Consider the following 25046-nt stretch of genomic DNA (forward strand, 5'->3'; position numbering starts at 1 on the left):
ACCTTCTCAGAGATGCTTCTGGGTTTGGAATCCCTTCTTCCCTGATGTGTGGTGGTGGTGATGGGCTGGGGGGAGGGGACGGGTCACTTCTGTTTTTGTAAGAATTTCCCAGGAAAAGATTCTGAGAATCACTAGGGTTTTCGAGGTCAATGGGAGATAAGACAGTTTCCTAGGCCTGAGCAGGCGTCTAAAGGGACATCTCCCCTTCGCTTTCACTGTTTCTCGGGAAGGTGCGGAGGCGTGTCTGCTTCTGCCTACCCCCAGGCTCTGCTAGCAGGTTTCAATCTTTGTGACCCAAACCAATGGCCACCTCTTTCCTCCAGAAATTATAAATACTCCAAAGGAAACTATGCGTGGTGTTTAAATTGTCTGTTCAGGTTAAAATGTTTTGGCCACTAAAAATGTAGAACACCATTCACGATCACCTTAAATCTTACCTCCGGACCACAGGGCATAATAAAATTCCAACAGACGTGTGTTTCTGTAGCTCCCACCCTCTCTCAGCCCAACAGACGACCAATGGGAAAAGACAGAATCACAGGGAACCCGGCGCCATGTTGGTCTGGCTCCTGGCTTTCCACTGGGCTGTCCCAGACTACACACAGCTTAATCCCAGTTCCGAGTTCTCAAGCAGGAAACAGACAACCTACCATCTTCTAGAACTAGGGCATCTGACAGGGAACTGTCTTCACTGGCAATATTTCCATCTGAGAAGACAAAAAGCAAAAGTCTATGAGGTGAGCACATCCCTTAGACAAAGCCCTATCTGTGAAAAGAGTGGGTTTCCCGCCATCCCATACCCTCCTCTCTCAGAAAAAATAACCATGAAACACAATCAAAATGCTGTTGGGCATTTCTTTTGACAGTCCCTGTGGTGGGTCATGACTCACCCCCCATCCCTGACACTGCAATGCGCCCGGTCTTTGTTTCATTGGTGACAACAACGGTCAGCAGTTTCATATCCAATATAAAGGCCACCTGGCCTGGCCGAGCCACGTCATCGTCCCAGCCCATCTCAGGGCGTGTTCTGACTCAACCCGAGGAGGTGAACTGCCGTTTGTTCTACACGAGTGAAACTAGGGCGAGGAGCTTGGCTTGGCTCCTGTGGCAGTAAACGGCTTCTCAATAAACGTCTTGAATCGTTAGCAGAGAAAACAAGCTTCTAAATAAATACAGCTTCTCTCTCCAAAGCCTATTCTCATAGACAGTATGCAATTAACCATGAGAACACACCCAGAGGGAGACACAAAGGGAATCCTCCCCCTTTAACAGCTGGGGAAACTGAGGGACGTCTAGGGAGGCGTGGTTTGTCTGAGGCTGCGCTGCTCCCCGGGCTAAGTCAGCAAAAGGTTCCGGGTCTTTAGATTCCAAGCTTAATGTTTTCTCTCTTCAAATAACAAACCAGGCTAAGGCGAGGAAGAACATGAATCGCTGCTCTAGCTGAAGTGGGCTCGTCCTGTGATGCAACATTATTTCAAGGAGGCAGCAAAATGGGGAAGGTACATCCTTGAGCGGTTAAAAACGAACGGCTGTGGGCACAGATGGGACCAAGCCGGTCAGATAGCGATTTACAAACAGACTCTGCCGACCGTCCTCACCGAATGGCCGGCAAACCATGCTCTTTTGTGGTCGACCAGCAGGACGTCCGTCCCTCCGGTGCCCTTCCCAGGCTCTGTCAGCCTTGCTGACGTTTCCACAGTGCTGGGACGCCCCCCAAGTCCCTTCAAGGGGGCAGAAGGAGGTCCCAAGAGGCATTAGACAGAGGAGGGCTGGCTGAATGCAGCTCTGTTAGGGAAAGTGACAAAGTCTTGGCCAGTGACAAAGGGGCGAGGTGGGGAAGGATAGTTATTCCAAATTACCTAGAGCAGAAGAATTTTTTTTTTATGATCTCTCTCACTTTTAACTAGGAATTCGCCTTATTCATATCGCTTGATGAACTGTGAACAATTAGGAGACACAACCTTGACTAGCATCTTGGAGTCACCAGTAAATCATCCCTCCCCCAGGATGCCCACAGTTTTAGGTTGCAGCAAAATATATCAATGTATGTAACGGTGGTAAAATACACATAATGTAAAATTGACCATTTTAGCCATTTTTACTGTACAGTTCGGTGGCATTAAGTACATTCACGTCGTTGTGCAGCCGTCACCTCCATCCACCTCCAGAACTTCTGTCATCTTCCCAAACTGAAACTCTGTCCCCGTGAAGCAGTAACTCCCTGTTCCCCTCTCCCAGCGCCCCCTGGTAACCTCTCTTCTATTTTCTGTCTTCCTGGAGCAAAAATATTTTTAAATGTGTATAAACTGTGAAAGAAGACTTGATATATATTTTAAAGGATTTGGTAAACAATAAGCTGTATTCAGGGAACTATATTAAATTATCCTGTACTAACCTATAAGCTTATAACCTATAAGCACCTGAAAAAGAATACACGTATCTATTCTCTTGGGAATCACTTTGCTGTACACCTGAAACTAACACAGCGTGATACAACACAACTATACTTCTATTAAAAGAAGAAGAATTTGCTGACTTAAAAAAAAAAAAGGATCATAATAGTTGGAGAGACTTGACGGTTGGTGGTGAATTCTGGGGTATTTCCTACTCGTGTTCACCGAATATAATCCCCACCCACTCCTAACCTCTCCTGATCAGAGTTTGGGGCTCTAGACCACCAGAGGGGGGCAGTCCAGTTCTCCCTAGCTTAAGCATTGGGACAGGAGCCCCTGGAGACAGAGGAGGGCTGCGGGGATGCTGGCCTCAGGGTACCTGAGCCACCCACCTTTCCTTCCAGACCTGGGTAGGGTGACCAGGTCTCTGAGGACCTTGGAGCCTGGGCTGGCCCCTGGCTCAGCTCCCGGTGAGGGCTGAGAGGAGTGTTCTCCCAAGAGGCCATCACGAGGAACAATGATCATTTGATTTGTGTCATCCCTTCTTCCCAGTTTCATTTTACGGATGGAAAAATTAAGGCACAGGGCAGTTAAGCAGCTCTGCAAGGTCGCTCAGGGGGCTGGGCTTTCGGTTCATGCCTTGGACGAAGACCCAGTCCTCTGAGGGTCGGTGGAGGGAGGGCGGCACCCACAGTGGGGAGTGGGCTTGGCACTGACCTTCGATGATCAGCGAGGCCCGCTGGGTGGGTTTCTTCCCAGACTTGACGCGGTTCTCGTTGATTGCGCTTTCAATCTCCTGCAGCTTCTTCAGTGCATTCAGGTAAGAGGTCTTCCTCTGCTTCTTCAGTTTTTTGCTGACGTTAGGGTCACTGGCCAGGCGGCGGGCAGCCTCCGTAATCTGGGACTGAATGGCAAACTCCCGCTCCAGGCGTTCCAGCTCGGCCTCCTGTGAGAAACAGACCACACGTAGGGGGATGCCGAGCGGGGTGACACCTGTCTTCCTGCCCCGCGCCAGGCCAGCGAGCCTCCGTCCCTGGAGGCCAACCCGGCCCCGCCCCGCGGCGGCCCCGCCCCTCCGGTCCGCGGCAGCCTGGGCCCTGGACACGCCCACTTTTGAGACCCTCGGCCCCTGTTCCATCCTGGAGACACGCACCGTCCCTGAGAAGCGGGGAGCTTCCTTGTTGCAGGCCTGGGGGGTCACTAGGGTTTATTTCCAAGGTCTCCAGCAAGGCTCTCAAAGACAGCCTTCCTGGAGATCCAGAGCCCACTGGGTTGGTGTTTCCTTCCCATTGGGGCAGAGCGGGCAGCGCTATTTTTAGAGTGGCCTCTGTCGCGCTTTGCTGTGGGTTTGTTAACAGGGGGCTCCCACAGGTGCCCCCCTGCACACACGCCCTCTGCCTCTCGCATTTTTTTTTTTTTTTTTTGCGGTACGCGGGCCTCTCACTGATGTGGCCTCTCCCGTTGCGGAGCACTGGCTCCGGACGCGCAGGCTCAGCGGCCATGGCTCACAGGCCCAGCCGCTCCGCGGCACATGGGATCCTCCCGGACCGGGGCACGAACCCGTGTCCCCTGCATCGGCAGGCAGACTCTCAACCACTGCGCCACCAGGGAAGCCCTGCCTCTCGCATTTTGAGCCCTTCATGCTGGGCCTTGCCCGCACTCACTCACGCGTCCTCTGGAAGCTCTTTTCGCAAGCTCCGGCTGTCCGCTCACGCCTGCCTCTACGTAAAACTTCCACTGGGTGACCAGCGGCCGCGCCCCAAGTGTGGACGGCTGGTGGTGCAGCCGGGTCCCCTGCTACTTGGACCACTCTTGGGCACTCCCTCCTCTCCTGTGTGCCTCCCTCCCTCCTCTACTCCTCACTTTGGCAGAAAGGAGCCCATGGATGAACGTTCCCTCAAAGGGAGTTTTGGACCCGGCAGAAATGCAGCTGTGGCTGCCAGAAGATGCCTGGTGGACCCAAAGGATGAAGGCAGCGCCAGCGTATTAGCTGTGGCTTCTCTGCGGCTCAGCTGGTGCCTTTTTCAAACGCCGACCAGCGAGGCCAGGGGAGCCCAAGCACGTATCTTGCTCTGGGGGGATCCACGGTCTGGCTAAAGCCCGAAAGGAACGGATTTAACCGCGGAGGAGCAGATCACCAAGTTTGCTGGGGCCAAGAGACCTTCCGAATTACAGGCCGATACAACAGCCTTGCCTCTCAGCCCCACGTGCCAGGCTGGGTGCCTCTGTCAGGTACAAAACTCTGAGCTGGACTTCACCTCCTCTTGAGCAATGAAGGGAGGGGGCCCAGGGGTGAGAGTGGAAGGTGAGCATTAAAGGAACTAGTATTAACTTTAAGGGTCTAATAAACTCCCCAGCTCCTGCAAATGCCCGCTGCGTTTCTTCCCTGGAGAAGAGTGACGAGGTGGATTCCTGCCCGGAGCCTTGAGACAAACAAGTCACCAAGGACAAAGCCTCGCAGCTGCTCGCGGCCTGTCAGGGCAGCCCTGGCCCAAGACACCGACCCGGGGTTTTGTGGGAGCCCAGGACAAACTCTTGCTACTTAAACCGAGCCAAGGACAAGGCTGGCAGCCCGGACAAGGGCATCCCGAGGAGAAACAGGCATTTCCCAGCGGTGTCTGCAGGGACAGGTGAGGAGAAAGGGAAGCAGTGGGATTCTCAGGGAGTGTTAAGTCATCTTTTACTGGAAAGTGTGAAGGAGGCACCACGAGTAGGTGTGATGGGACCTTGGGAAGAACAACGGGGTGCAGGTGGGTGGCGCTCATACATGGGGGTTCTCCCCCGGATCCTTTAGTGCAGGTGTCTGCCCAGCACAAGAGGACTGGAAGTTTCCAGGCAATTCGGATGACAGCTGGGTTTGAAAAACACTCCACCAGATGGTTTCCTAAGTCCCACCGGCCTGCACCCCAGTTCTGACCCCGGTAAAGTCCCAGCCCCAGCCCCAGTCCAGCACGCCTTCTCCAACACCTCCTCATGTTTACTGAGCGTCCAGCAGGTGTCAGCACCGAGTTGAATATTTTCCGTCCACTGGCTCTCTTAATCCCAGCGACAGCCAGAGAAATAAGAGTACCGAACTTCATTTTACATTAGAGGAAAAGCGCCTCCAGAGCTGGGTGAAGCATTCTGGCGCGTCCAACAGTGCTCCCAGCACCCGGGGATGGGGACCTGCTATCACAGATCTCAGGAGACCGAGCCACCCCTTCCGCTGTCTCCAGGGCACATGTGTTCCCCTCTCGACTCGGCCGCCTGTTCACCCACTGCACGTGTCATGTGAGAACATCGGTTCCTCTCACTTTATAAAAAGGCTACATACGCACAGAATTCCTGTCTCCACTGGCTTCGATTCCTGCCCTTTTAAGCCCTCTGCTCGACAGCATCGTAATGAGTAACTGTATTTGGAATAAATTTGGAAAGACATTTCCTGGACGTGCCCCCAGGGCCTGAGGTGTGCCTGGCCTTGAATTTCTCTCGGTTGGAGACTGGATCACTTATTAACCAACTGGAGACCCAAGGCTCCCCTGCCCCCAGATCTGAACTCTCCAGTCCCAGCCCCCACCGAGGTTTAGTCCAAAGAGGGTAAAGTGAGGGGTGCTTTGGGAAGGCGTAGCATCTTTCTCAGGCTTGGGCAGTGATTTTAGCAGCCGGGTGGGGTTAGGACCACCGAGGCCAGGCCCGACTGTCTTTCCCCAGCCAGCGGCATCTCTGCACCTGCTGGCGTGCCCTCAGTGTTCTTTCTTCTTTGGTTGTTTTCTGTCATAGATCAGACAGTACGCTTGGCCCTCCGTGACAAAGAGCTGGGAGAAGAACACGTGAGTGTGATGGACTCTTCTCCCATTAACTTTGCTGCTTGCGACAGGCCTGTTGACGTAGACACACAGCCGCCACAGAAATCAAAATGCTCACAAATTAACGCAAGGTGGCCAATCCAACCGATGGGGGCCACATACTGACCAAGCAGCGAACTTAAGGTAAAAGGAGAGCAACTTAGGAGGAGAGAGGAAATGGCATCCGGTAGAATGGAAACATCCTCGTAGAACCCCAAAACATCCTCGTAGGATCCCGAAACATCCTCGTAGAACCCCGAAACATCCTCACAGAACCCCGAAACATCCTCATAGAATCCCGAAACATCCTCGTAGGATCCCGAAACATCCTCGTAGAACCCCGAAACATCCTCGTAGAACCGTGAAACATCCTCGTAGGATCCCGAAACATCCTCGTAGGATCCCGAAACATCCTCGTAGAACCCCAAAACATCCTCACAGAACCCCGAAACATCCCCATAGCATCCCGAAACATCCTCACAGAACCCCGAAACATCCTTGTAGAACCCCGAAACATCCTCATAGAACCCCGAAACATCCTCGTAGGATCCCGAAACATCCTCGTAGAACCCCGAAACATCCTCACAGAACCCCGAAACATCCTCATAGCATCCCGAAACATCCTCACAGAACCCCGAAACATCCTCGTAGAACCCCGAAACATCCTCATAGAACCCCGAAACATCCTCATAGCATCCCGAAACATCCTCACAGAACCCCGAAACATCCTCGTAGAACCCCGAAACATCCTCACAGAACCCCGAAACATCCTTATAGAATCCCGAGGCGCCCTCACAAACGGGAAAGTGAGGCGGGTGTAAGAGAACCCCGCCACAGAGAGAAGCACGTACCTCTCCTTTGGGCAGGATTTTCTGCTCGTCCAGTTTGAAGGCTGTCCCGATTCTTCTTCGAACAATGGGTGGTTCCTCTCCTGGATCCAGGGGATACTCCACGGGCAGTTTTCCCGTCAGCTCCTGCAGAAGTGTGACAGCACGAGGGGACAAGGAGTCAGAGTGGGGTACACGACTGGCTTCTAGGACATACACACACACTTCAAAGCACAGATTCAATGCACAGATTCGAAACCATAATCTTACACAATACAATTTCATTTCTCCAAAAACGTAGGAGAATATAGTCCTTCCTTTCCAGAACAGAGGCACTTGGAAAAGATTTTCCCCAAAGTAAATTCCTGTCGGGTAAATAAAATCGCTACTGATTTTCATCATAAAAACCCAAATTTCATTCACTTGTTAACTTCACACGTGTCTGGCATGTCTACCACGAACCTGTTGAGGCCACACAGCCAGTAAGAGCAGAGGCAACATGAGATCTCTGGTCTTTCCGGCTCCAAACTCTGTGCTTATTTCACTGCACCAAATATCTGAGTTTAAAATGGGTCTTTCAAATGAGTTTTCTGAGGAAGCGTGGTATCTATATGGCAAATTCCAGAAAAGGGCATTATAATATAATCTAGAAACTGAGAATGAGTAATAATTATTCTACTCTGGCCAGATGCTCAGGGAACAGGCTGAGTTGAAGAGACATTAAATGTGTACAAATATGAGTTTCAGCGGAAACAAAATATAATCCATATTACTGACAAGGCCACTTAAAAAAAATCTGGTGTATGTGCGTTCGGGGCTCTGGAAATCTAACTGCTGTGAGTATAACAACAGTAAATTTACTTGACAGGCCACCGTGGTGACGATGGTCCCGGGCAGTTGCTGAAAGGTCTGTGGGATGACTCAGCGTTAGAATTAGGCTTTATATGAGCAGCTTACGTCTGGGCTCAACAGAGAAAATCTGAGTCAGCAGCTAATCCACGTGGTAGAGCCCAGGCGTCCAATGCAAGGAGTCACTTCCAGGGACCAGAAAACCCTGGGAGACCCACTGCCTGCTTCCAAGGGACCGGTGGCCCTTCCAGGCAGAGCCCAGCCCTGGTCTCTAGTCCCAAATCAACACAGATGTAGCACAAAGACCCAAGGCAGGCTCTTCTCGGGAACATCCATCACCAATGCAGAATGAAGCTTCTGTGCCGGGCAGCCTCGTAAGGGCAGCAAAGCTCTGATCATCAGATTCCACGGGCAGTCTGACCTTCTAACAGGAGGAGTGACATGGCTTCTCTGTGCCACTGCTGTGTGTACACATTGGTGTGTGTGTCTGTACACACTGGGGCATGTGTGTGTCGGGGGGGGGTACACCCGTCATGTACAAGCACACCCACTTGCACTGCGATCCTAGGCCTCTTTCCTCCTGGGTTCAGGCCACTGGGTAAAGACCTCTTGGATTTTTATTCCTCATTGCAAGCATTTCAGAGCACAGTGGCCAACTCTTTGAGTATGAACTGCTCTGCAGTTTTCGTCCCTGTTTTTTTTCCTCTTTTTCTAAACGTGGTTCAAATGTCTCCCAAGTAGTTGTGTGTTTATTCTGCAACATTTTATTTGCTTCCCTAAAAGTCTGCCTATAAATAACGTATTGAGGACTTTATACTATTAGGACTTTCTTTTTTACTTTGAAACTTATAAAAAGGAGGGGAAAGTTGTTAAAATGGCCGTTGATTTATAACTCTAAAGAGCCTGTGGTTTTCTAACACAACATTGCAAATCAACTATAGTCTAATATAAAATAAAAATTTTTTTAAATCTATGAAAAATTTAAATGCTGTCTCTAAGTTTGTGAATTTAAGCTACTACAAAGTAAAAGAAAATTTTGAACAGCTGTATTAGTAATTACTGCAAATTGAGAATCTGTATTGTCCCAGCAAGAGTACCAGGCCTCCCTAGAATAATGAAATAAAACTTTAAAGAAGAAGAAGAAGAAAAAAAAGAGTCTGTGGTTTTAAAACAAAATATCTTTTTCAAAAATGAAGCTACTGATTTTCCACCATCTGCTTGGAGGTATTTGAGTCCAGGCCTTGATTCTCCATATTTAATCTGACATGTGTAACGAGAGCCGCCTGGGGAAGGAGGAATTTAACACACTCTTGGGGAGGGCTCGGCCTGGTTCCCTTTCTCTTCTTATGTTGGTTATATTTTGCCAGACGCTCCCACAGCACCTCCTTCTGGCTGCCCCACACCCCAGGGGACAAAAAGTACTGCTGGATACCCTTAGCTGAGGGGGGGTGTGTGACACAGAAAGAGAGTCAGGACAGAAGTTCTCCTGTCCCCTAACCTCAGAGGAGTGAAGTTCCTTCTGCTGCTCAAGTTCTGTTTTCTGTGTCCACATAGTAAGAAGCAGGAGCTTTGGTTTCCTTATTTTGCTTTTACTTTTACGAGAGGCACAGAGACCTTCACTAGACGTGTTAACCTTGCCCGGACATGTTCCGCCAGTTTTGTCACGCTGATTCCCTGCTGGGTTTAGGGATGCTGCCTTTATTAAAAACACAACAAGGCTTGACAAATTGTTAAATGCAGGCACCCACACCCATGTTTTCTCAATCCTTCCAGCGTATTCTTTACAAAAAGACTGCTGATATTAACAGTATCTCAGAGCACATCCCCCACCCGGGACAACTGCTTCCCCAAGATTTGCAAAGGATTTGCGCTAATGTGGGTCTGCTTTGAGCGGCTCCGGTTTGAATCAATCCAGAGCATAATTAAGCCAAATTGAACTGTAATATGGTCTCATTCTGTGGCCCCTTGTTTCATTCTTCCTGGGGCAAGGCGTTAGGACTGGGGGGGGAGGGGAGTAGGGCTCTTCAACTTAGTTTGGGAAGCTCTTTCCGCTTCCCTTTCTGAACTGTTGACCAACAGAGCTCCTTGTAATGTTATATACCGAACACTCTCTCTCCTGAGGGCTCCCACCCCATGGTGTGTGTGTGCAAGCACACGCACACGTGTGTGCATATACACGTACGCACAATAACGCAAGATGCATTAAAAAATCAAGTCTTCAAACATGATAACAAGGAGCTGTGGAATAAGTAGAAGGTGGTGGAAACAGAGGCTCAAATAAATAGAGACAGTGACCTGCCACAGTCTCTAAATCCCAATGAGACATGAGCCTTGTGTATATATACACTTGAGGAAGCATCGCTTTGCCTAAAATTAAAAGATTTTTTTAGATGACTAGGCTAGGATTTCATTTACAAATAGCTCGTGTGGCCCAATATCCAAAAAACAAATGATCCAATCAAAAAATGGGCAGAACACCTAAACAGACATTTCTCCAAAGAAGACATACAGATGGCCAAAAAGCACACGAAAAGACACTCAACATCGCAGAGAGAAATGCAAAGCAGAACTACGAGAGGGACTTCCCTGGTGGTGCAGTGGTTAAGAATCTGCCTGCCAATACAGGGGACACGGGTTCAATCCCTGGTCTGGGACAATCCCACGTGCCGCGGAGCAACTAAGCCCGTGCACCACAGCTACTGAAGCCTGTGAGCTCTAGGGCCCGTGAGCCACAACTACTGAAGCCTGTGAGCTCTAGGGCCCGTGAGCCACAACTACTGAAGCCTGTGAGCTCTAGGGCCCGTGAGCCACAACTACTGAAGCCTGTGAGCTCTAGGGCCCATGAGCCACAACTACTGGGCCCACACGCCACAACTACTGAAGCCCACGCGCCTAGAGCCTGTGCTCCGCAACAAAAGAAACCACCGCAATGAGAAGCACAAGCACTGCAACGAAGAGTAGCCCCCGCTCGCTGCAACTAGAGAAAGCCCACAGGCAGCAACGAAGACCCAACACAGCCAAAAATAAATAAATAAATAAATAAATTTATATTAAAAAACTACAATGAGATATCACCTCACACCAGTCAGGATGGCCGTCATCAAAAAATCTACAAACAATAAATGCTGGAGAGGGTGTGAAGCATGTAATTCCTACTGTTGGTGGGAATGTAAATTGGTACAGCTACTGTGGAGAACAGTACTAAGGTTCCTTAAAAAAATAAAAATAGAATTACCATACAATCTAGCAATCCCACTCTTGGGCATATATCTGGAGAAAAACTTGGTTCAAAAGTATACATGCACCCCAATGTTCACTGCAGCATTATTTACAATAGCCAGGACATGGAAGCGACCTAAATGTCCACCAACAGATGAACGGATAAAGAAGATGTGGTACATACATACAATGGACTATTACTCAGCCATTAAAAAGAATGAAATAATGCCATTTGCAGCAACATGGATGGACCTGGAGATTGTCATACTGAGTGAAATAAGTCAGGCAGAGAAAGACAAATATCATATATCGCTTATATGAGGAATCTAAAAAAAATAATACAAATGAACTTATTTACAAAACAGAAGCAGACACACACAGACTTAGAGAATGGACTTATGGTTACCGGGGGGAAAGGTGGGGGGGATAGATTGGGAGTTTGGATTGAAATATACACACTGCTATATTTAAACAGAAAAGAAGGACCTACTGTAAAAACAAAACAAACAAACAAACAACAGCTAAAGGAAAAAATGCATCATCTACCAAAAAAAAAAAAAAGTGAAAGATTCACCAGATCATGAGTTTTGAAGGGGATTTTATATCAAGTGAAATCCTGATTTCCTTGTTGATTCCCAAAGGTACTCCTCACTAAGAGATAAATCTGAAATACACTCAAGAGAAACAAAAGCCGCCACAAGGATAAACTCGGGCACAAGATCTTAGGAAGCTGGCAAACCATTCCATCCAGCGTGGGAACTATCATATGAGGAAATGCTTTATAAACTATGGGGCACCATGCAAATGTTGCTGTTTACCATTGTTATTATGACTGTTATCACTACTTGTCATTTGGCCCCTAGTGGGGTCCCTTTTGGGATTCTGCCAGGACCCACTTTCACTGCTGTCAGAGTGTTTTCATTATGGTCCAAGACTCCTGTTTCTGACGGGGCTTATCCCGGGGGCTGGGGGTCGTCAACAGAAGAGGGCTGGCTTCCCTCTTATGCCCTTTATGACGCCTACCCTTGCCTTTTATAAATACGTGAAGACAGACGAGGGCACAGACAACACAGAGTCCCACAGGACGAACCAGTGATGCTTACGGCTTCTCGGAGGCAGAGTCTCTTCAGCTCTTCCAGCCGCTGGCGAAGCGTTTCCTCCAGAGCTTCCTGCCTGGATTTCAAGGCTGCCAGCATGTCTTTCTTGGCCGACTGCGAGCTATCTGATTCCTGAGAACCTGTCAATTAACAGGGGGGTTACTAGGCCAGCTGACAAGGGGACGCACATCTGGACCACAAAGGAACTGAACCGGAGCCCACGCTGTGACTGTGGGATTTACCCCAGGAATCAAGAGAGTGTGAAATAAAACAGGTGCTCAGAGCTCCAAGCGTGAGGAGCGGATTCTCAGCACTTGGGTAATTTACAGCTGGTCAGAAGGACAGGCGGGGAAATTTACACGCCTCTTCTTTGATTAGCTTAAGATATGTCACACACCCATTTTAATTTCACTAGCAAATTTTAATAGACTTTTTATACCATGAAGGGGAAAGTCAAGTTTAAGCCAGCCATTTTAATACAAAGTTTTAATTTTTTCTATTTAAAAACGCTTATTTTTGCTTAGTACAAAGATAACGCATGTTTATAAAAATTTTGAAAACGTAGACATGTATGAAAAGAATCCATAAGCTAGTCACCCAGAGATAACCACTGTCTTGCATTTTCTTTCAGCCCTTTTACCTAAGCACATATATTTTAAAAATAACATTAAATTTGTATTGTAGTTTTTGAACTCGAGACTGTGTCATGAGCAAATTCCCTCCTAATAAAAGTTATACATATTTTTATATGCAGCACAGAACTATCTGCTTGATGACTCAAATAGCAGACTGCTAGATAGGAAACCTTTGTGGAAGGCAAACTGTAAACCGAACAAAAGGAAAATATGCTGAAATGCCAACTGGAGAGATTTAGGGTAGACCAGAGAATCATTTCTGGGCTGCAGTGTTTACATTCTGAAATAGGTTTCCTGCAGTGAAGCTATGATGCCTTTTCTACCTGGATGGCTAGACAAGGCGCCTTGACTCCCTGAGAAAGGAAAAGCTGATTATTGCTTGCTTCTCGTGTCCATGGAGAGTGGGAGTCTTAGAAATGGATGGGCATTACTGGGTGTGCCTTCAAAGGGCTCACATCATGCCATCTGCAACAGCATCAGATGACATCGAATACTTAGGTATTCATCTAATGGAAGATGGACAAGATCTCTACAATGAAAAGTATAATACTCTGCTGAGAAAAACGAAAGACCTCAAACAAGACAGAGATGTAGTCTGGTCATGGATTGGAAGCCAGACGTTGTAATGATGTCAATTCTTCAGGAACTAAATCAGAGAATCATTGCAACACCAGTAAAAATTCTAGCGGGATTTGTTGGAGGGAGGGGTAGGAATGGTATTTCCTTAGGAAACATTTCGGGACAATTCAGTGAATGAATGACAGATTTGACAATGATCCAGTCAGAATTGCCAGAGTCGACTGTTCTGTTTCTTCCAGTGGTTAAAGAAGGCGTCTCAGAATCACAAGACTAGAAAGGACTTCTATGCTTTGGTATCAAAAACTCTGTGATGGGGACTTCCCTGGTGCTCCAGTGGTTAAGACTCCGCGTTCCCAACGTAGGGGGTCGGGGTTCGATCCCTGGTCAGGGAACTAGATCCCGCATGCCACAGCTAAAGAGCTCGTATGCTGCAACGAAGATCCCCCAGGTGGCAACAAAGTTCCCGCACGCCGCAACTAAGACCTGGTGCAGCCAAATAAATAAATAAGTAATATTTAAAACAACAACAACAGCAACCCTGTGATGCTCAAATCATCCCCATAAATATAAGATTTGTCTCTTATTTAGGCTCTGAGCAGGAATCCCCATATTCCCTCAATTACCAGGCACCTAAGTTCTCATAACCCTAATCTTCAAGAATTGTCAGTGTTTAGGTACAATACATTTTGACTCATTCTAGTTTGAAATAGAGACTCTCCATCACTGCGGGAATGTACCATGTTTATGCCTCCACAGTAGCTAATAAATATTAGCTTGAATAAACAAACAAATAAATGTTGTCAATCGTATGGTTGGATGCTATAATTAAGTTGTATCTCATCTCCGTAAAGACATCTAGTACCTGTAGGTTGTTTCTTTATAGAATCGACCTTCCAAACTTTTAATCATTTCTGTAGCTCTTTCCTGGATTTCGTCCTGCTTCAATCGCATGTTTCCAAATTCAACAGCAAACTCAAACGAAAGCTTGACCCTCACGAAGCCTCCATTACCTCATCGTTCTCATACTAAATCCACATGGTGTCATACTCATGTGACACGTGGTTGGACATTATTGCAGGCTCCCCTTTTTGAAATGCTTCAGGTTTTCTACCCCCATGTCAATTACCCTGAGCTTATTAGTCCTGAACTATCTCCAGTCCGCATTCATCTAAGGTAACACAGCTAAATCATTCTGAATCTTAATCTTGTTCCTTGAGTCACAGTCACAGGTGAAGACGCAGGAAAATTTGACGAGCTACGCTCTGTTATTCCATCATCGAAAGAATTAATAAGAAGGTAAAATAATACTGGAAGGAAGTCAGACTTTAGATTTGAAAAACAGACCTGGGGAAACTTGGGTCCAAGAAGATGAAAGGATTTCTAGCACAAATGAAAAATTCATTGTTTTCCTTCTCACCCCTGCCTAACCTCTCAATAGGAGATGGTGATTTATGAAGTCAAATCTAAGAATGAACTCTATTCAAGAATGGCAAAAATCACAACGTTAAACTCTGGGTGGTAAAGCCCAGAATTTTTGGATGATCTGATCTCTAGTTATGGATTAGTTAAGCTTTGGTCTTGAGCTCATTAGCACTCCCTAAATTATGATTACTTATAATAATTAGCCTAAATACCAAACCCATATAAGACAGAGTGATGGCTCAAGAGGCCTTCTCCGTATCTGGCACCACTAATGCTGGCTGGCTCTGCTTCACAACTTTATTCCTTTTTTTTTTCTTGCTGTACGCGGGCCTCTCACTGTTGTGGCCTCTCCCGTTGCGGAGCACAGGCTCCGGACGCACAGGCTCAGCGGCCATGGCTCACGGGCCCAGCCGCTCCGCGGCAAGTGGGATCCTCCCGGACTGGAGCACGAACCCGTGTCCCCTGCATCGGCAGGTGGACTCTCAACCACTGCGCCACCGGGGAAGCCCCACACCTTTATTCTTGAAGTTGCTTCACGAGGAATATGGTGCCAGGTACCAAGTTAAGTCTTTGCAAAGTAAGTGAGTTGGCCTGGCCTAGACACGCAGAGTTCCATTTTCATCTAACCTGGATGGCGGGTGAAGGGTAAAACGATCTGGTTTTAATGCACTCTAAACCGCTTACTAGACGGGTGACCTTGGACAAGTGACCTGCCCTCCTCAATGTGCTGTAAAGACTAATGAGATCACGTACATTCGGCATTTAGCTTGTGCCTGGGACAGGTAAACCCCCCGTAGGGTAGACCTAACTGGAGTGAGTGCACACACCCACACGGGGACATACCGGCTAGAATTAGAAAGAGAGAAATGATTGAAATGACTTCCTCGCCATTACTCAAGGGGCCATTTGCCAAAGAAGAGAAGCTCTGTACAACGCAGCTACCGCTTGGGCTCCAAAGCTCATCTTTAGAAGGAGCAACAGAGGTCTAGGCACTGTTTTCAAATTTCGTTTCTTGAGCCCCTGGGTTTGCATTTATGCCTTTGGTGCACCTGTGGATGAGGCTGGGACAGAGTCGAGGGGTTCGGCAGGCTCTGGGCCCCCCACTCCACCCTCAAGCTAGGGCGGCTCTGCCGTGGGGTTCTGGTCACAATGCATTTGAAAAAGAGGTTCCCGGTGCCTCTGTTTCTGTAAAGGAAATGCACCATCTGGGCAAGCGTGCTGAGTTCTTAGAGCTGCTCTCTCTTGGAGCTTGTCGTATCTGAAGCAGTCGGGGTGTTACCTGCAACCAGGCCAACGTGGCAACCCTGGGGGGCGGCAGCTGAGTGCCCAGGGACAAGATGGCAACACCAACAGCACAAAGCACTGACGGAAACCAAGAGCATTAGAAGGAGAAGCCCCAGGTGCTCCGAGATGCTGATGTTCTCACCCTCTAGACGTCCCCTGAATGGCACGCGTGACATCTAAAAGGAAGGCCAGCCAGAGAGGCAGAGAGTCACTCTTCATCCTCTCAAGTGGCAGAACAGAGTGAATCCAGGGAGAAACGCCGTCAGAAGAGCCTCAGGGGCACAGGGCAACGAGAGTCTTGCAAACTAAAGGTTTGTGAGCACATCTAAAATGATTCTAGACACAGAAATAATTTCCAGTCAGCACCTACACTTGACGAATGGTATAGAAGCCCTCAGTTACGATGATTTGTCCATTTCCGGTTACGTGAACACACACAGGCAACCCCACTCCAAGGTTATACGTTTAGCCCCTTAGAAATTAACAAGATGGAAATCCGCTATCTTTTAGAGGAGCAGTGAAGGATAAAAGACACCTGGATTTCCAACACGTCAGTTGTTAATTGGCGTCAGATCTCGGGTTGTTAACCTCTCAGAGCCATGATGTCCCCAACTAGAAAATGACCAATTAACTAACCCCCAAGATTCCTCCAAACTCGAAGAATCTAGTACTGAAATAAACAGCTTACTGAGGCAGTTCCCCTCACCTCTTAGCAGTCATTTTTGCAATTTTTACAAAAGGACCCTTACATACGGTGCCATCTTTCTCTTCTTTTCTTTCCCATCTCCGCCTCCAGAACAGACAAGCATCCCTCCAACTCTGGTCCTTCTCCCAGCTATTGCTATAGTTTGCTTCAAATCAAAAGGAAATGTCTAATTATCAACCAGCACCTAAAGGACTGACCTCTGCATCTTATCAACAGGCCAAAGCAAATTATCTGTAAACCTGAATACTAAGTAAGAGTTTAATCTGAGCTTTGTTCGGGATTAATGAAGTACGAAGACGGATGGATGCTCTCTACCGGAGCCAGAAGAATGAGATTTCAAAACGTAGAGAGTGACAGAGCAGTAGCCAAGCGCTAGTCAGAAAGGACTGTCCAAGCATAATTAACTGGTGCACGAACCCAAGGAAAAACAGGAGTAATCTGAATGCTTTTGAAAGATCTGAGTAGCGAATAAACACTTTGTTGTTGGTGGTGGTCAAACTTTCAAGTAGCACCAAGTTTGTAGGAAAGAGTGATGTGAATACACCTCGGGAAATGTCAACTGGTCTGGCAGCTTCCGGAGACAGAAGTCTACCATCTAGTAGTTTAGAGCTAACAAGTCAGGACTTGTGTCCCAACTCTGTGCCATACTAGTTGTGAGGACGCGGCAATGTCACATGACCGCTCTAAATCTGTTACCTCCCTTCTCATATGGGAACGAAAACAGGACTTCTGGGTTTCCCTGGTGGTTCAGTGGTTAAGAAGCCACCTGCCAATGCAGGGGGCACGGGTTCGAGCCCTGGTCCGGGAAGATCCCACATGCTGCGGAGCAACTAAGCCCATATGCCACAACTACTGAGCCCACGTGCTGCAACTACTGAAGCCCACGCGCCTAGAGCCCGTGCTCCGCAACAAAAGAAGCCACCGCAATGAGAAGCCCGCGCACCGCAACGAAGAGTAGCCCCGGCTCGCCGCAACTAGAGAAAGCCCGTGTGCAGCAACGAAGACCCAACGCAGCCAAAAATAAACAAATAAATAAACAAGTTTAAAAAGCAGGACTTCTTCAAAAGTTGGGAGAATCCAATGAAATTGATTTGCATTGGCTTGCAAGATGCTTAGAACAGAACGTAATAGGCACTACGTGAGTATTTGTAGCTATTTGTATTCAGGAGTGTCCCCTGGCCTTTGTTAGGAGCTGGCACCATCAATTCATGATGTAAAAGAGGAAGAACAGTGACTAGGCAAGAAGCTGGAAGGCTGGTGGAAGGTGCACATACAGGGAACTCGGGAGAAGAAGGGAAGGGAGGGGATTTTTACAGAACTCTCGATAGGAGCTTCCCACACGTTCTACTTCATTTCATCCTCACAGAAACATTATCCCCATTTTCATAGAAGAGGTCATTGGGATGTTAGGAGGCACAGCTGGGATTCCAACTTGGCGGTTTGGTCTGCTGCATCCCTAGAATGGAAGCACCATGAGGGCAGGAACTGGGTCTGGCTGTAATAAACACGGTTCGTGTGCCAGCCTACCTGCCTCTCCAGCCTAGACCCTTTCTGCAGGACCGCGCGGAGGAACACGTAGGCAGAAAGGAGGGGCCCGCGGGTCCTTCAAATGCGCCAAGGAAGCCACAGAAGTCTCTGAAGCACCTTCTGTGTGCAAGGTGGGGAGGGGGAGACAGGGAATTGGACGCGGGTCCAGCCCTCAGAGAGCCTCGCGTCCAGCCGTGAAAAGCTGTCCAGTGGGAGGAAGGAGGACGTGAGCCGCGCACTTGACGGGCAGAGGCGGCAGCTGCCGCATCCCAGGCCAATTAGGCAATGAACCTGCGGGGCTGACGAGGTCTGAGGCTGAGTCGCCCTGTGGTCCAGGGCCGGGAGGGTCAGCATCAGATGAGCTCTCTGGAAAGCTTTCCCTCCTGCTTACTGCTCAGTCAACATCTCTCTGAACGAGCCCTGATTGAACATGTCTTTTGCTTTTGGCTATCTGATGATCATTTTCCAATCCACATCCTTTATAGAAATAGGTCACTCCTCAGCTGGCTGAGAGGAGGAGAAAAAGGTCTGACCCCAAAGAAGACGATTCCAATCCAAACACAGCCGGGAGTGTCTGAATGACGCACTGAAGTTCAGAAAGACACTTTCAGGGGGTATTTGGAAATCTCCCGAGTGAACTCCCGGACGCTAGGGCTGTTGCTGGACGGAGAGATTCCTGCCACCTCTGGAGAAACTGCCTCTCGGACTTCCTTGTGCTCCAGCTAGGGAACTCCAGGTGTCCCCGGGTGGGCAGCTGGTGCCCTGGGGCAGGATGCGTGGGGAGGGCCGGCCCACACAAGCAGCTCCCCTCCCAGCCGGCAGACATGGGGAAGGATGTCCTCATCGGGCTGAGACGGAGAATGTGCTCCAATCTTTCAAAAGACTCTGGGCTACACTGCACTGGATATGAGAACGTATCCTCTTAAACAGAGTATTGTCGGGAACCGGGGCTCATCTGTTTTTACACAGATGGAATTCTGATGACCAGCCCCGCTGATCTCGGGAGACAGAAGGGGTTCTTTCCTCTCTGAAAGCAGGGGAAATTTGAAACAAACAGTACCCCAAAGAAGAAAGAAGTCTGTTGTCCTAAAAGTAAGGGAAGGAAATGACAATCTGTTTAGACTTTTATGAAAAAAAAAAAAAAAAAAAAAAAAAAGAAAGTAGGCATATTCCCAGCAGATCTACAAAAGCTATAAGGAAAAGTTTTGGCAGACACCCCAAGAATAAATACAAGGAAAAGGTCTGAACCCTTTATGATGAAGAGATATTTATTTGCCTTACAAATCCTCAATTATGAATTCCTTACAGAAAAGATGTCCTAAGAGAACATGGGAAATAAAGCCACCTGGCAGATTTCAGGATAACTGTGTGTGATCTCTGGAGAGCGTCTCAGGGAATGAAATGTGATTTTTTCACATGAAAAGTGCACGCCTGGAGAACTTTTCATTAGGGTCAGGTATTTTAAAAATAAAACAGTGCATGTATAAGAGCAGTGAAATGGGAGCAATTTGAAAATAAACACCATTTGGTGGCAGCGAAGAGCCTCTGGGACTCAGAAAAAAAAAAAAAAAGTGCTCAGTGGCACTTTCGCCAAAGGGTGAAGGGTACAAAGATAATTAAAAAGAGAAATGTTCGGGGTTGGGGGAGAGGGAGGGAGGGAGAGAAGTGAACCAATGACTTAAAAAATTAGCAGCATCTGGTAAACTGCCTAGTTGAAACTACTGTTATGAGTTCATTTATATGGTTTCCATTCCTTATATTGTGAAATAAGGGGGCTTATCCTTCTGGCTCCAAGATTCTGTGATTCGACTGTAATATTGAGAAGGCTGGTCTCCATAAATGGGAAGAGAGCAAAAGCTATGGGAGGGGATGGTGATATTTCTTTTTCAGTTCTTAAAATTCCATCAAAGTCGTTCACTTAGGTTACAGATTACCATTCTGCCCTGGTTTTCTTCAGCAGGCAAATATTCCTTTACACGGGAGGGTGTAACTATATCAGTATAAATGGTTTATTAGGGTTTGTTTTTTTTTTTTTTACCCCCAGTGAGAGAGCAGAAAGGGACAACCGTGCTGTCTTCTCACAATTCTGACTCAGGCCTGTCCTGCTCAAGCCATGGCCAGAAACATCCATTCCACAGAAAGAGATTTCGCAGCCCTCACCGGTTACACAGTCCCGTATAAACACACCCTGGCAGAAGGCGAGCCCTCTGGCAGCGCTGCTGGCTAAGCCCATCTGCAGGGCACTGAGCCTGGGACCAACACTAAAGGTCCCTGGAAGCCTGGGCATCATTAGACTTAAGAAGAGACAGGCAGTGGATAAAGGAACCTTTAAAAGGCTGGAGAGAAACGGAGGGAAGAGGTAGAATGAGAACCAAAAAGAAAGGATGAAAATGGCACTTCCCTGGCGGTCCAGTGGTTAAGGCTCCATGCCTCTAATGCAGGGGGCGTGGATTCGATCCCTGCTTGGGGAACTAAGATCACACATGCTGGGCCGCAAAAAAATGACCAACTTCCATCGACAGACGAATGGATAAAGAAGATGTGGTACACGTATACAATGGAATATTACTCAGCCATAAAAAGGAACGGAATTGGGTCATTTGTAGAGACGTGGATGGATCCAGAGACTGTCATACAGAGTGAAGTAAGTCAAAAAGAGAAAAACAAATATCGTATATTAACTCATATATGTGGAATCTAGAAAAATGGTATAGATGAACTAGTTTGCAGGGCAGAAGTGGAGACACAGATGTAGAGAACAAACGTATGGACACCAAGGGGGGAAAGTGGTGGTGGGGGTGGTGGGATGAATTGGGAGATTGGGATTGACATGTATACACTAATATGTATAAAACAGGTAACTAATGAGAAGCTGCTATATAGCACAGGGAACTCCACTTCGCTGTACAGTAGAAACTAATACAACATTGTAAAACAACTATACCCCAGTTAAAAAAAAATTGACATCAAGTAATTGCAAAACATAAAGGAAATAAATTTGAACTGTAGGAATAAAATCTATATTTAAAAAAAAAGAAAAAAAAGGATGAAGATGAAAAGAAGAAGAAAAAAGCCCCCAAACATCATGGGATTGATACCAACTTCAGGCCGTGTATTTTAAGCTGAATACAGCCCTGACCATAAAGCTGGCAGACCCCTATCAGATCAGTTCTCTGGAAGGGGAGACGGCAGACAGCTGGCACCCTCATTATTATGTTAGTTATTAATAAACTGCCCAACAATGGCAGGAAGTGCTGGCATTCAGAGGGGGCGAACGTGTGAAGAGTTGAGTCATGGACATGGATGGGTCCCAGGCAGAGCAGGCCCTACACTCAGTACAACATGTTTTTCTCCAGAGCGGAAAGGGTCAGACAGAGCTGGGGGATCCCAGCAGACTGCAGGGTTTTGTTATATTTGGTTTTTTTTTTTTTTTTTAACCAAATATCCATCACCACATTCTTTGCAGTCCTGCTCTTGACAATGAAGATGACTCAACTGTGGTATCATTAATCCCACAGCCCAATTCCTATTTATAGGCACGACATGCCATTTTGTTTCTGGAGACAGTGGGTGGCTTCTGGCCCTGTATTTCCACTCAAAAAGCCAGCGTCAGTCTCATTGTTCTATTCCTCTAAGAAAGGATGTGCAGTAATATTTTTTCGTTTGGGGGCAGTTAACGCACAACCCACATGGGCCTGCATAACACGGGGTGTCTTCTAAGCAAGTCTGTGCCGTTCTTCTTTAAATCGGCTGAGAGCAAAAACACATCTCCCTGAGCCCCTACCCTCCTACTGCAACCAGAACTGTTCTGGGATGGCAAATTCCAGAAGCAATGCTGGGACAATCCGACACTTTTTCTCGCTTTCAGAGGAGCTATGGAAAGGCCATGCGTGTTCAGCATGCAGTTGTTTGGTTTTTTCTTTTGTCATTCCAGTTTTTTCCCTTCCCCATCTGTTTCTGAGATTTCAAGAAATGGGGGTAAGGAAGAGAGGAATAAACCCTTTAAAGTTCCCACAAAAAGGATTTTGGATGCTTTTTCTGAATTCTGAAAACATCACCATCACCAAATGTTTTGAATTCACAGTTGTCCTCTCAAACTCTATCTGGACCCTGGAAAATCTGGAGGCTCTCCTAGGGCACAGTGACTACAACGTCCCCTGCTTGTCACCACCCCGCCTCTCCCACCCCGCAGTGGTCAGGCAACAGGCTGGCTGGTTACCCAGAGGTGCAGAGCTTGTGAGGAGACCAAGATGGGGGCGGGGGTGGGGCTCTGCTGGCCTGGAACGGGGGCTGCGCCCTGCGCTGCCTCAACCTCCCTTCCTCCAGGGGATGCTGTGGGACAAGGGTCCTCACCTCCTTTCAAAGCCTGCCCGCCAGAGCCCCTTCACGAATGGATTTGGGACACGGGTTCCATAACCTTCCTGGGGTCTGAATCTCATGCAGTGCAATTTTGGGAGGTGAGGGCTTGATCCCTTTTAATCTGACACAGCTCAGAAGGCTCAGCATCTCTAAGGGTCTCTAGTAGGACTACAGGTCTCCCACGGGACAGCCCTGGGTACTACCACCAAAGAACTCAGAGGGTCTTGGCCCCGAGCCCTAGTAAATCATTTCAACTCTGCAGACCTTTTCTTTTTGAGATGTTAGCCCCTGGCTCAGGTCAATAATAACTGTGGACTTCTGACTTCTTTAACGATATCAATAGCATTTCTTCATTTCTTTAGCATCTGAGACCTCAGATAGCTTTAAAATGACTGAAGTCCACTACTTCGTAATGATGTACCCTTGTTAAATATGAAAATCACCTTCAAAGTTACTAAGAGTTGGAAATATTTTATCTCTGTTTTACTTCAATAAATAGTACACAAACTCTTTGAGAAGAGAAGCTGTAACTTTTAAAACGCTACGCATAGCCCCTAGCGAAGTTCGGGAGCTAGAAAAAATGTTTATACGGTAGCAGTATCACAGTGTGGTTACACGGCTCAGTTACGGCACTATTTGGGGACAGACAAGGGTGGAAGGATAAAGGAAAGATAATGAGGAAGGATGGCCTTTGCAGGAGGGGCCTGATCTGACAAGATTAACCTTTGAAGGTCTGATACCATCACGACAAAAGCCATACGGTACAATTTGAGGGAAAATGTTAGTGGCAGGTTTATGAGCGGTCTTGGCAAGGACCGAGATGGCACACACTCTGGGAATGTAGAAGGCTCTTAAAATGCAGCACATGCAGGATTCTTACTAGTATCCTTCAAAATTTAATTTTAACAATCGTGTATCATCGACATCAGTCTTGGTGATGATTTTTTAAGATCTGACACCACAAGTAGAGGCACCAAAAGTAAAAATAAGCAAATGGGACTACATCAAACTAAAAAGCTTCTGCACAACAAAGGAAACCATCAACAAAAAGAAAAGGCAACCTACTGAATGGGAGAAAAGATTCGCAAGTCATATATATCTGATAAAGGACCAATATCCAAAAAGTATAAAGAACTTATACAACTCAACAACAAAAAACAGATCCAATTAAAAAACGGGCAGAGGATCTGAACATTTTCCAAAGAAGACATACAAATGGCCAACAGGTACATGAAAAGATACCCAACATCATTAATCATCAGGGAAATGCAAATCAAAGCCACAACGGGAAATCACCTCACATCTGTTAGAATGGCCATCATCAAAAAGAACATAACAACTGTTGGCGAGGATGTGGAAAAAAGGGAACCCTCACACCCTGATGGCGGGAATGCGAGTTGGTGCAGTCACTATGTCAAACAGTCTGGAGGTTCCTCACAAAACTAATAATAGAGCTACCATATGACCCAGCAATTTCACGTCTGGGTATTTATCTGAAGAAATGAAACAGTAACTGGAAAAGATATCTGCACCCTCATGTTCACGGCAGCATTATTCACAATAGCAAAAATATGAAAACAACATAAAGGTCATTGATGGATGAATGGATAAAGAAATTGTAACCATAACACACACACAACAGAATATTATTCAGCCATAAAAAAAAAACCTAAATCTTGCCATTTGTGATATAAATGGACCCCCAGGGCATTATGCTAAGTGAAGTATATCAGAGAAAGACAAATACCATTTGATCTCACTGATACATAGACTCTAAAAACAAACGAACTAAAACCAAAAAACCCTGAGCTCATAGATAAAAAGAACAGACTGGCGGGTGTCAGAGACAAGGGGAGAGGGTGGGTGGAATAGGTAAAGCGAGTCAAAAGGTACAAATTTCCAGTCAGTAAATAAATGAGTCACGGGGAAATCATGTAAAAAATCGTGTACGGAACACCTACTGAGTGATAGGCACAGGGTTAGAGGTAGCAAAAAGAATTCTCAAGTGATGATCAGTTTCTCAAAATGTTTTTCAGGACTATTTATCAGACACCATCTTTTCTTAGCATGAGGCAGTAGGTGAAGGACAGACAATAACTGATCCAATAAGATACTAGGTTATTTGCACCCTATTTCCTGAGTGAGAGGTAGATCATAGGGTCTGGAAAGTGTCATAAAAAGAGTGCTTAAACCAAGGCCATCCCGAAAGAGCGACGCCCTCTCCTTCTGTGGGAGCCCATCACTAAGAGGCCTTCCCCACACACAGTCAGGCAGGATGCACTAAAGGATGAAAAGCATGGGTGGGAGGCTAGCCTAGATTTCTGT

The 25046-nt window shown here is 47.2% G+C and overlaps 1 protein-coding gene across 2 annotated transcripts in view; it reads right to left on the reverse strand.

The window, feature by feature from the left end:
- The window catches only part of FRMD4A (FERM domain containing 4A), a 338674-nt gene that overhangs the window by 20995 nt on the left and 292633 nt on the right, over positions 1-25046 (reverse strand). For both annotated transcript variants that reach the window (XM_065870946.1, XM_065870947.1), the window contains exons 15-18: positions 12216-12349; positions 7069-7191; positions 3111-3339; positions 651-707 (exon numbers count right to left, since the gene is read on the reverse strand). In XM_065870946.1, the coding sequence (XP_065727018.1) occupies positions 651-707; positions 3111-3339; positions 7069-7191; positions 12216-12349 (543 nt within the window). The remainder of the gene's footprint in view (positions 1-650; positions 708-3110; positions 3340-7068; positions 7192-12215; positions 12350-25046) is intronic.

This window comes from Phocoena phocoena, chromosome 2 (genome assembly GCF_963924675.1).
Source record: "Phocoena phocoena chromosome 2, mPhoPho1.1, whole genome shotgun sequence".
Lineage (NCBI taxonomy): Eukaryota > Metazoa > Chordata > Mammalia > Artiodactyla > Phocoenidae > Phocoena > Phocoena phocoena.